The sequence below is a fragment of the Artemia franciscana genome, chromosome 8, assembly GCF_032884065.1.
Source record: "Artemia franciscana chromosome 8, ASM3288406v1, whole genome shotgun sequence".
Classification (NCBI taxonomy): Eukaryota; Metazoa; Arthropoda; class Branchiopoda; order Anostraca; family Artemiidae; genus Artemia; species Artemia franciscana.
Window position 1 is genome coordinate 15,046,848 of NC_088870.1, and position 10,776 is coordinate 15,057,623.

Sequence of the window (10,776 nt, forward strand, 5' to 3'; positions counted from 1 at the left end):
GGTCCCCAATCACTTTTGAATCTTAAGAAGCGCATTACAACTTCTGTAAAGCCCTCTCCGAAGTTTAAATAACTACCCCTTCCATATAACGTGCTTCTGGTAAAAAAAAGTATTAATAATACATTGAAACCTTAAGGCTCTTTACTACAAAGAATACTATAGCCTTGTCTGCGACATTTTGACTTGGAATGGACAAATTTCTTGTCGAAATCCAAAATGACAGTCAGAAAGCTTTCTCATTTAATGTTTACTAGCCGTTTCATGTTCAACAGGCTTTTAATACAGGATTGTTCAGCAGACTATGTTTGAATTTTTCCAGGTCATGTTAAGGTCTAAACAAACCCCGGAAGCTTGACAAGGGTATCATGCTTGTTCTAATTGCTCTCTAGCCAAATAACATGATATTGAAGAGACATCCGTGAAAATTTTTGACCTTGGTTTTCTAGACTAAAATTGCCTGAGGTTATGCTGTGGAAAATGCCAGCAGCTCTGCTATAATTTTGCTGATTTGGCTTGAAAATTGGTCAAAATATTTAGAGATGTCTCTTATGACCAAGTGCATTCAGCTTTGACAGCAGTCTAACAACTGGACTGAAGTTCACTTAGAAGCAGTATCAGAAACAAAAGTTATAGACTGAAGATCTATCCTTTAGAACAGCTGACTGAAAATTTTAAACGATGGTCTTATTCCGGAGGAACATAGCAAACCTATGGGAGAGCTTAGAATCAGATGGGAGAGTAAAACTCTCCAAGGCTTGTATTATGTGGATGGTTAGAGTATCAGAGATAAAAAAGTTAGAAAAATAATTGTGTTCTTTTTAGGGAGCTCAGGATGTAAGACTGACAGCAATCAATATTAAGAAGACTGCATAACTTAGACTGGAAAGAGTGAAAGTGATGCTGGATAACGGAAAGATCGATCAAATATTTCGCTTTTCTTACTTAGGTAGTATCATTAGCACAGATGGTGGATGAAGTGAAGATGTTACGAATATAATAGTCAAGTCCCAAAATGATCTTAGGGGTGTAAAAGCCGTGGCCATCATATAGTCTAAAACTAAAGACGTTCAATTTCATATAATGCTTAAAAGGTAGTAGAGACGCACTATGGAAGGCAACTGTTTGATATTAGCAGATGAAACCTGCTGGCATCTATGTCATATCTGCTAATCGCTATAAGCGATTTTAAACAAGGATTTTCAGGCATTTTTTGAAGAAACGGATTATTATCCTTGGAATTCTCCCCATTCCAAAATTAGGCTAGTATAAACTTATTGATGCTGCTTGTCTATCTGAAAATTTAATTAATGGGGAATTCCTAGTAAATGTGTTATACCCTGGTTAGGAATGCGGAGAAGGAAATATAAATTCTGAAAACAACTTTAAAGAATCCTAAAATACTTGCTTATAGCCTACTGGTAAATTTGTATAGATTCATATAATTTGGATCGGAAAAAGGTGAATATAATAATTGATAACTATTGGTATAATTCTAATTTGTGGCTGTTAAGAAGGAAATAGCAAGAATATAAGTCTAATCTCAGAGCCTATGCTAATATGCAGGATGATTATAGTTAATACATTTTGCCTCCAACTCTACTATATTTTAACATTCCCCTCCCCCTACTTAGGTGTCAATATACATTCCAAATGATATAGGCCTATTTATCATATGTTCTTTCAAAAGATAGGCTATAAAGCCAAACTGGCCAGCTATGATAAAAAAAAAACAAAGAAAGGAATATAAATACAGCAAACAGGTCTATGACCAGTAAATGAAAACAAAAAGAAACAAGAAAAAAAAAATCAAATAAATATTTTGCCTGTATGCAACATGGTGTATTCAGTAGGCTAATGAGAAATAATTATTTTCAATCAATCAATTTATTGATGCTAAAAGAAAAAACTATTACAAAAGTGAAGTGGCTACTAGGCCCAAGAAGCATTGCATGTAATTGACCACTAGGATATTTAACAGATAGAAGATTTAGAAGGAGATTTAACATATAGGCTAGCTGAAAATGATTTTAAAAGAAGAGAGGAGACATACAAATCAGGAAAGGATTAATAAAGAGAGAGAAAAAATATTGAATTGGAAAGACCCAATGAAATAATGCCTTTGCAGAAAGAAAAAGAGGGACATCTGAAGGGATAGAGTTCCATAATAGAATTGATTGATATACTGGAGACCTCTGGGCTGCTGGAGAAGATTGTTTTGATAAAATAAATTGTTGAGAAGAATTACATAAAGAGGAAAAGCCTGTCTATGAGAAAAACTGTTGTAGAGGTGGTGGGAGAGTACCTAGAAAAGCAGAATGCACAAAATAAAGAGTACTTTTACCTATAATATGATCCAGCAGAGCTATTCCAGTATCATTATAATGATCAAAGGAAGGGTAAAGCCAAGGGAGAAGAAAAGTAGCCTTCACTGCCCTATTTAGGGCTCTTTGAAGTGAGTAGAGACAAGATTTATTAGTATTACTCAAGGCAGATCAGCAATAAGAAAGGTAAGGATAAATAAAAGCATAATAAAGAGAAACCATAATATCAGGAGGAAGAAATGAGTTAATCTAGTGCAACATTGAAGACTGGCAGAGGATCAAAGAATGGGTGTGAATTATATGTAGTTTAAAAGAAAGAAAACAGTCAAGATACACACCAAGAAATTTCACCATAGTAGCTTGTGGTATAATATTGTTCCCAAAAGTCAGGGTGATTGGCTCCTGTACATCTCACATACTATAAGGGACTCTGAAGTTGACAATGGCACTCTTTCAGCTCATAAGAGCCATACCATTTGACCAGCACCAATCCTTTACTTTATCAAGAAGACCTTGAGCTATAGAAGTGGCAGATGGCACATCCACTGCAGCAATGAAAAAGTTACTGTCATCAGCAAAAAGAACAGAGTGAACATGGGATGAAGAACATCAACAAGATCATTAATGTAAATTAGAAACAAAAGAAGTCTAAGCACAGAGCCTTGTGGGACACGTTTCAATACAGGCAAAGTAGAGGAAGAAGCACAGTTAACCAAAACATAATGAGATCTCTCTGAGAGGTAGGACCTAAACCATTCTAGTAGGACTCCATGCACTCCAAATAAAGATAGTTTAGACAGAAGAAGATTGTGGTCAACCATATCAAAGGCCTTTGAAAAGTTGAGAAATAGATCCAAAACACACAAGCCCTTGTCCAGATTAACACACACAAACTCAGTTGCATCAGAAAGTGCATGCAAGGTAGAGAATGGGGGACAAAAACCATACTGATGGTTAGTGATGAGAGAATTTCTGGCAGTCAAATTAGTAGTAAATACAAATGAAGAGAGTTGACAATACACTACTTTTTCAACAACCTTTGAGATGACAGGAGGAAGAGAAATAGGTCTGTAATTTGAAATTAGAGAATAATCACCTTTTTTATGCAAAGGTACAACAGTAGCAACTTTAAATAAATGAGGGAAAATACCAGAAGAAAGAGAGAGGTTAGTTATGTGTGAGATGGGATGAGAAAACAAACTGACTGATTCTTTAAAGGACATTATTACTCAAACCAAAACTATCAACTGAACAACTGCTTGGAAGTTGAGAAATAATACTAGAAATCTCAGTAGTACTACAGGGGGAAAGAAAAAGAAGACTTCTGTCACAGGAAAACAACTTACTCTGCTTGGGGGTGGAATGAGAACTGAGGGAAGCATGGTGAAATACAAATTGAAGGTACTTGCTCAGGATTTTTCATCCATGACAGATCCATCAGCTTTCCTATAAAGAGATGGGGAAGATTGTTTGAGTTTCTGGCAGGAGAGAGCTTCATTAATTACAGTCCAAACTTTGCACAAATTCACTTTACACTCATTAATTCAACACAAAATACAGCTTCTTTGCCAAACAAACTGAAGAAGTGAGCACATTTTTGTAATGTTTATACTTCATAAGATCTTCCTGTGTCTTACTTTTACATCCAGCCTTTAACAAAGATGCCTTCATATGGGTTGCATTGATCAGACCTCTAGACATCCATGGGCATTTAGGTGTAAAATTCCTTGGCCTCTTTCTAAGAGGAAAATGCATATCCAACAAAGTTCCCATACAACACAAAAATAATCTAGTTGCAAAATCAGCATCATTAGCTTCTTTGGTAAAAGTCTAGTTAATTGACTTCTTGCTATCTCAGAAAGGGTTTAGGTTAGGAAAATAATTTAGTTGCAAAATCAGCATCATTAGCTACTTAGGGAAATGAAACTTTTAGGGATGAACCTACAGACTAAAGTATGTCCTGGGAAGGTATTTTGAAGCAACTACCTCCACTTGTTCTCCCTCTAGAGGACCATGACCTTTGATGACCTTTAAAAATATTTGTGTTATAAAAGTGAAACCTTGCAAAGTAGATCTTCTGCTTAATTGAAGTACAACAAAATTGTTCCCAGTTTCATAACTTTGCTCAATTCCATTTCATAAGGTTTTAAAGATATGCAAACACATTTCCTAAATTCTGAAAAAGAACATTGATATGGCTCAAAATTCTACTCAAATAACAGGAATTGTATGTTCAGAACTAAAGGCAGAGAAAAGGCAACTGGTAACTGAAAATTAAGGCAAAATGTTGTTTTGTCAAAATTTCAATAGGTATAGACCTGTCATTTAGGCAAATTTTTGGACCCTCTATAGGGAGAATGAGTGGAGGTGGGTACTTTAAAATACCTTCCTGGGACATGCTTTAGTCTGTAGACCCGTCCCCGAAAGTTTCATTTTCCTAACCTAAACCCTTTCCAAGATTGTAATAAGTCAATTAACTAGAATTTTACCAAAACTTCTTGTGAAAATTAATGACATGGCTTTCAAGGGTTTAATTGGCTGATTTTGATAGATTTTTATTTGAGAGATTCCAAGATTCTGATACCTTCTGTCCTAGTCCTGCTATCAAGAATATTTCACCCAAGCCTCTGACCATCTAGCAAGAAACGATTTTATGGTTAAAATTCTAGTTGATTGACTTTTGGCTATCTTGGAAAGGGTTAGGTTAGGAAAATGAATCTTTCAGGGATGGGTCTAAAGGCTAAAACATGTCCTGGGAAGGTATTTTGGGTGCTTGCTGAGGCATTTACAACTGGTCCCAAAAAAAAGGAAGAAAGTAACAAGAAGATCCTTTATACATAGTTCATATCTAAATATGCTAAAACTGTCACTGATTACGTTTTATCCTCCAACAAACAAAGTAGATCATGTTTCTGGACAAATTTTACCAGGCCCCGTAACTTGTATTTGGGACTGTACTTTTCTGTGGCATTACTCATGGTGCTTGAACTTAAATTAACTACCAAGTTAAATTAGTAATTTTTCTATTAAAATATTATGGTCAAATAAAATATTTAACAGCTTAGTTTCTGCTAAATTTAGATACTGCTGTCTTTATCTTTGAGGTGTCTTTTTCTTTTAGTCTTGTACCTAATCTGGTTGAGAAAAAGATGTAAAGGTTTCTAAATTTTACCCTTTTTCATTTCTTTTTTTCATGTTTTCCTGTTTTCAATTTTTTATGGCACAACCTCCACCCTTCCCCCATGCAAAGATTATTTTTCACTCTAAGGACACTATAGTATTTTATTGTTTTCTGTATAGTATTTTATTTTTCATTTTTATTCATTTTTTTTTTTAGAAAATGGTTGAACAAATGAAAGCAACTGTGGTTCAGATGTTAAAGGGAATTGAAAGGTAACATTTTCAATTATTTTTGTTATTTTTGCTTTATTTGGGGAAAACAAAACTCCCTGCGCGAAGTAGGCTGGTAATTACTCTCTTGACAACTTATAATTCCGACTAATCACGAGCTCAAACTATTTTATAATTCCAGCTGATGCACCCTTCCTTTGTAAATAAAAGTGTTAATGAAAACACTGTTTTTGCCTTTTATTAATCTCCTTTGATTTGATTGCTATCTATTACTTGATCTTCTGGGATGACTTATGGTAGCACCTACATTTAAAAATCTACCTGTCCTTATTACACCATGGTTGTGTTATGTAAAAAAGAGCCTATGGACCTGTGCTGTGTAAAAGTAGTTTTGGTATATTATTCCCAAGAGAGGAAATGTTTCAAATTAATATGATTAAGATACCTTTTTAGGATATTATTGAGGAGGAAGCTTTTAATTTTCAGATTCCATCCAAAAATTCCTAAGGAATTTGGCTGCTCTGACTTCTGAATTGTTATTACTGGATTTAAAACAACTAAAGTTTTTTGAAAAACTTTAGTTTTTTTGAAAAACTTTTAGTTTTTTTTTGTTTTTTTCTGAAGATTTTTGTTGCTCAGACAAAGCTTCAAAAGTAAACGATTCAGGGGTCCATAATTCAGACTAAGATTATAGTACTATATTATTTGAAAGTAATATTAAATGCACTCTTTTGAATATGTAAAACGTATTTCAGTCAATTTTCTTTGTCAATGTCAGTTAATTTGTCTAATAAGTATTATATCTTCCCAATCCTATATAACTGGTAAGTGATGTAACTCTAGAGAAAACATGTTCATTTTTATATATTAATGCTCCGAAGTTTAACAAGGCAGGCTGGCTCAGTAGAAAGAGGACAAGACTTTTAATCTCAGGGCTTAGGGTTTGAGGTCAAGGTTTAGTGTTTTTTTTTTTTTGTATTTATTTATTTATGGTCAAAAAGCAATACAATGAAAATATTTTTTTGGGGGGTGGGGGTAAAATCTGCACATTTTTCGGTAAAAAATTAATATTGGATGCATGCAGATGGACAACAAATTCGATTACAGGGATGACACAATATCAGGATCATCCTGAGTAACAGAGACATTTCCTACCACGATGCCCTAGCAACCCTTAAACTCCAAAGTTTGGAACTCCGTTTGGGCGAGCTTATCCTGAGGTTTGGCAAAATGCTGCTGTCTAACCCTACTCGCCGTGATATTTTACCACCAGAAGCCTTGACAGTCAGCCGTACGAGACAGAAGCTAAAACTTTAGCCTGTGCGTGCTCGGACAAACCGCTACCAGAACTCCTTTGTCCCTTTTTTACGTCAATATATAATAGTGCATAATAACATGTTTTGTATTTCAACATCAAATTAGACATTTGAGCTACGATTGTTGTTTAAATACCCCCCCCCCTCCCTCTCTCTCTCTCTCTCTCTCTCTCTCTCTCTCTCTCTCTCTCTCTATCTCTCTCTCTCTTCCATTTGGAAACGAGTATTTCTTAAGTTTTGGTAAGTCTATCTTGTCCTTTCTGATGGATAGGGATCGACTCGAAATTTTAATGTACCTTTTTTTGGGGGGGGGGATCGAGACGATTTTATTTTGGGTTTTTGTATGTCTGTCTTCCAACAGGCTTTCTATATATTTTCACCTTCGGTTACTACCCAAATCCGTGTAACTTTGTTTAGTATCACGTTAATCGATAATGTATTTTTGCCTCAAATATGGTATGAGTGATTAAAATTTTTGGGAGTGCTTGTTTCTCCAGGTTCAGTTCATTTTTTAAAATATGTTGTATTGAGTCTACACAAGCAAGAATGTGATAATGGCTGCCGTTTAGGGGCAACAAGCCATAAGCCATGAAGAAATGTATTTAATTTTTCTACTAAAAATTGTGAGAAAATAAAAATCTTTCTTTCAAAGATAGATTGGGAAGTTATATGGAAAATATGACATGGCAAGTGCATTTTCCTTATTTATTGATAAAATTCTTCAATGTATGGATTCATGTTGTATGGCCAAACCAAAAGATTCTAGAAAACCCGTCTCAGTGGAACCACTTTGGTTCACAGCTGAGATAAAAAATATGATAAAATTGAGGAATAGCCTTTACGTTAAGAAACAAAATTCCCTTCCTTTGAAAATGATAAACTTTATAAGGAATGCCGGGCTACTGTGAAAACAAAGAAACGAGAATTACATAAAATATTAATGTTCTGTTTCTGAATTAAATAAGAATAATATACGAGCAACATGGAAAATAATAAATGGGATAATTTCACCTCATAAGAAACAATTCAAAGAAGAAATTCCAAATGTTATTACCTCTCCGGATAGGGTTTTGTTAAAGGAGGTTGCTGATATTACTAATGGTTTTTGTACTTGTTTTTCAAATATTGGTTCCAGTATGTCTCGGCAAATTAATAATAATAGCAAACCCATTGAAACCACTGAAAACATTAACGTGGTTGATGCACATAACTCAGTTTTCACTCAGAATGATTGATTTTTTTTTGCGGATGTCATAGCATTAGTAGCGAAAAGTAAAAAACATTTGCAACATATATTTAGGGTTGTATATTTATAATTAGGGTTGTATGACTGCTAAAGTATATTTTTAATGCTAGGGTTAGATCGGCTTTGCATTACGGGGCCGAGTTTTGGGGTTAAAAAGGGTTAAATTTTAGAAAGAATGCAGTTGAGGTTTTTTAAGCGTATGTTAAGCCTTGATAAAAAGTTTAATGTGTTAGTGCTGAGAGAGGATATAGGAGTAGATATAGGAGCTGAGAGTGAATGAGACGGAGTAAGTTAATTATTATGGTTAAATATTGAGAAAGTGTGTCATCGATAGAAGATAATAGGCTAGTTAAACAAGTATTTTTAATGATGCTTCAAGATAGGCGGAAGGATTCGTGGCCAAATAAGGTGAACAATATATTAGACCGTGCAGGGCTAGGTAATTGCTGGAATGAGGGAAAGGGGATAGGAGAGAGGGTAGGGACTGTATCTAGGTTAGTTGCTATTTGTCTAGAATCTTAGGAAGTTCAGGTTTGGCAAGCTGAGAAGGCCACCTCGCTGTTCCTTGGGATATATGTGGAGGTCATGGAGAACTGGGGCGAAGAAATTCACCTACAAATGGGATTGGCTCCGGAAGATTTGAACTGGGTAATGTATGTAAAGGGGAATTTTATGCCTCTTGGAGAACGTAAGAAGTCCTTACAGTTGCTTTATGTGTGGAGATGTGAATGAGTCATTGCATCATTTTCTAGGGGATTGTAGGGAGTTGAGTTAGTTTCGCTTGGAAATATTTGGTAGGGAGGTTGGGAAGAGAGATTAGATTTTGGAAATTTTGAGAAGTATGTGTTACTTAAATATAAATAATATTGGAAAGTTCGTCTGGATAGCTATGAGGTATTGTGAAAATTTTCTTAAATAATTAGTTTTAGTAACTTTCAGCCTATGTTTGTTGCTGTATTTTTTCGCTTGTTTTGTGTATGTCACCAAGGCCCAAATGGGCTTTCGTGTGAATAAATCCATCTATCTATTATGCAAATACATGAGTTAGAAAAAGAATCTCCGGGAGTTGATAGAATACCAAAAAGAGCATTAAAATCAATTTTCCTGGTTATTTGTCATGTTTTTCTTTTTCGGCTAAACATTGTGTATAAGAAAGGAATTGTTCCCGAACAACTGAAAAAAAAGTCAGATATTACCCATATATAAGAATGGAGATAAATGGCAAATTAACAACTACTGGCCAGTGTCAATTTTACCGCTATTCTCTAAACTATTTGAAAAGGTAATGCATGAAAGAATGAGAAAATTTAAATCAAAATGGAATTTTACCGTCTAGCAAATATGGTTTTCGTAGAGGTCATTCCACTACACATGCTGTATATCATTTTATTATAAAGACTAAGGAATTTTTGGATTTTGGATCGATGACATCGGCAATTTTTGTGGATCTTTCGAAAGCTTTATATACTGTCAGTCACGTGGCATAATAACAAAATTATCCGGTTTGGATGGTAAAATGGATGAAATCGTATTTGGAAGATATAATGCAGAAGTCATCAGTAGTTATCAGACCATTAACACCATTAGAAAGAAAAATAGAATGCAGGGTTCCCCAAGGTTTGATCCTAGGGCTACTACTTTTCTTTATATGTATTTCGGACATGAACGAATTTATAACTAATTGCATACTAATAATACATGCTGATGACACAGTAATGTTGTTTAAGCCATATACGGTAGATGGTTTGTTTGTTATTATGGAGACCACTTTAGCTCAATTGTCTGGTTATTTTCGAATAAAAATCTATCATTAAATATTTTTAAAACAGAATATATGATATTTTCAAATATACAACAATTTGAAACAAATAAAATGCTTTCATTTGGAACTGTAGTGATTGAAAGGGTAACCAATTTTAATTATCAGGGAATGATTATTGATGGAATGATTACATGGAAAGATCATGTGAGGGCACTTTCCATTAAAATTTCCCGAGGGATAGGTATAGATTAAAGTACTCTATTCCTCATGAAGCACTTTAAACCTTATATTATGCTCTCGTCTCTTCATATTTAGAGTATGGATGAGCTCTTTGGTCTAATTTGTTTAATTATAATGCAAGTAAAATCCAAGTAATACAAAATTGGGCAGCAAAAACTATTTTCATATAAATACTCTACAACAGATTCATTCCGCATGGAAAAAGTAGTAAATGCTTCTAAAATATCTATACTCCAAGTTGCAAGTTTGGTTTACTCGTGTATTAATTCTTTAGTACCTATTGGACTAAGACCGCTTGATATGTTTCAAACGGCTTCAGAATATCATTCATGCCCAACAACCTCTTTGCTCATATTAGAAACGCGCCACAGCCATAGAAGTACACTGTCATTACCACGTGTAGGTTTAGAGGTATGGAACACGCAGTCAAACTATATAAAGGAATCAATTTTGCTAAGTTCGTTCCGTAAAAATCTTAAAAAATATCTTATTAAGTAGATAAAGGTTGTTTGTTTAATTTTTCCGTTTAATGTCTTGTGA

The 10,776-nt window shown here is 34.5% G+C and overlaps 1 protein-coding gene across 1 annotated transcript in view; it reads left to right on the forward strand.

Annotated features, from left to right (window-relative positions):
• Positions 1-1,183: 1,183 nt before the first annotated feature.
• The window catches only part of LOC136030029 (eukaryotic translation initiation factor 3 subunit K-like), a 26,264-nt gene continuing 16,671 nt past the window's right edge, over positions 1,184-10,776 (forward strand). The window contains exons 1-2 of the mRNA XM_065708644.1: positions 1,184-1,259; positions 5,659-5,714. Of these exons, the coding sequence (XP_065564716.1) occupies positions 5,662-5,714 (53 nt within the window). The 5' untranslated portion in view covers positions 1,184-1,259; positions 5,659-5,661. The remainder of the gene's footprint in view (positions 1,260-5,658; positions 5,715-10,776) is intronic.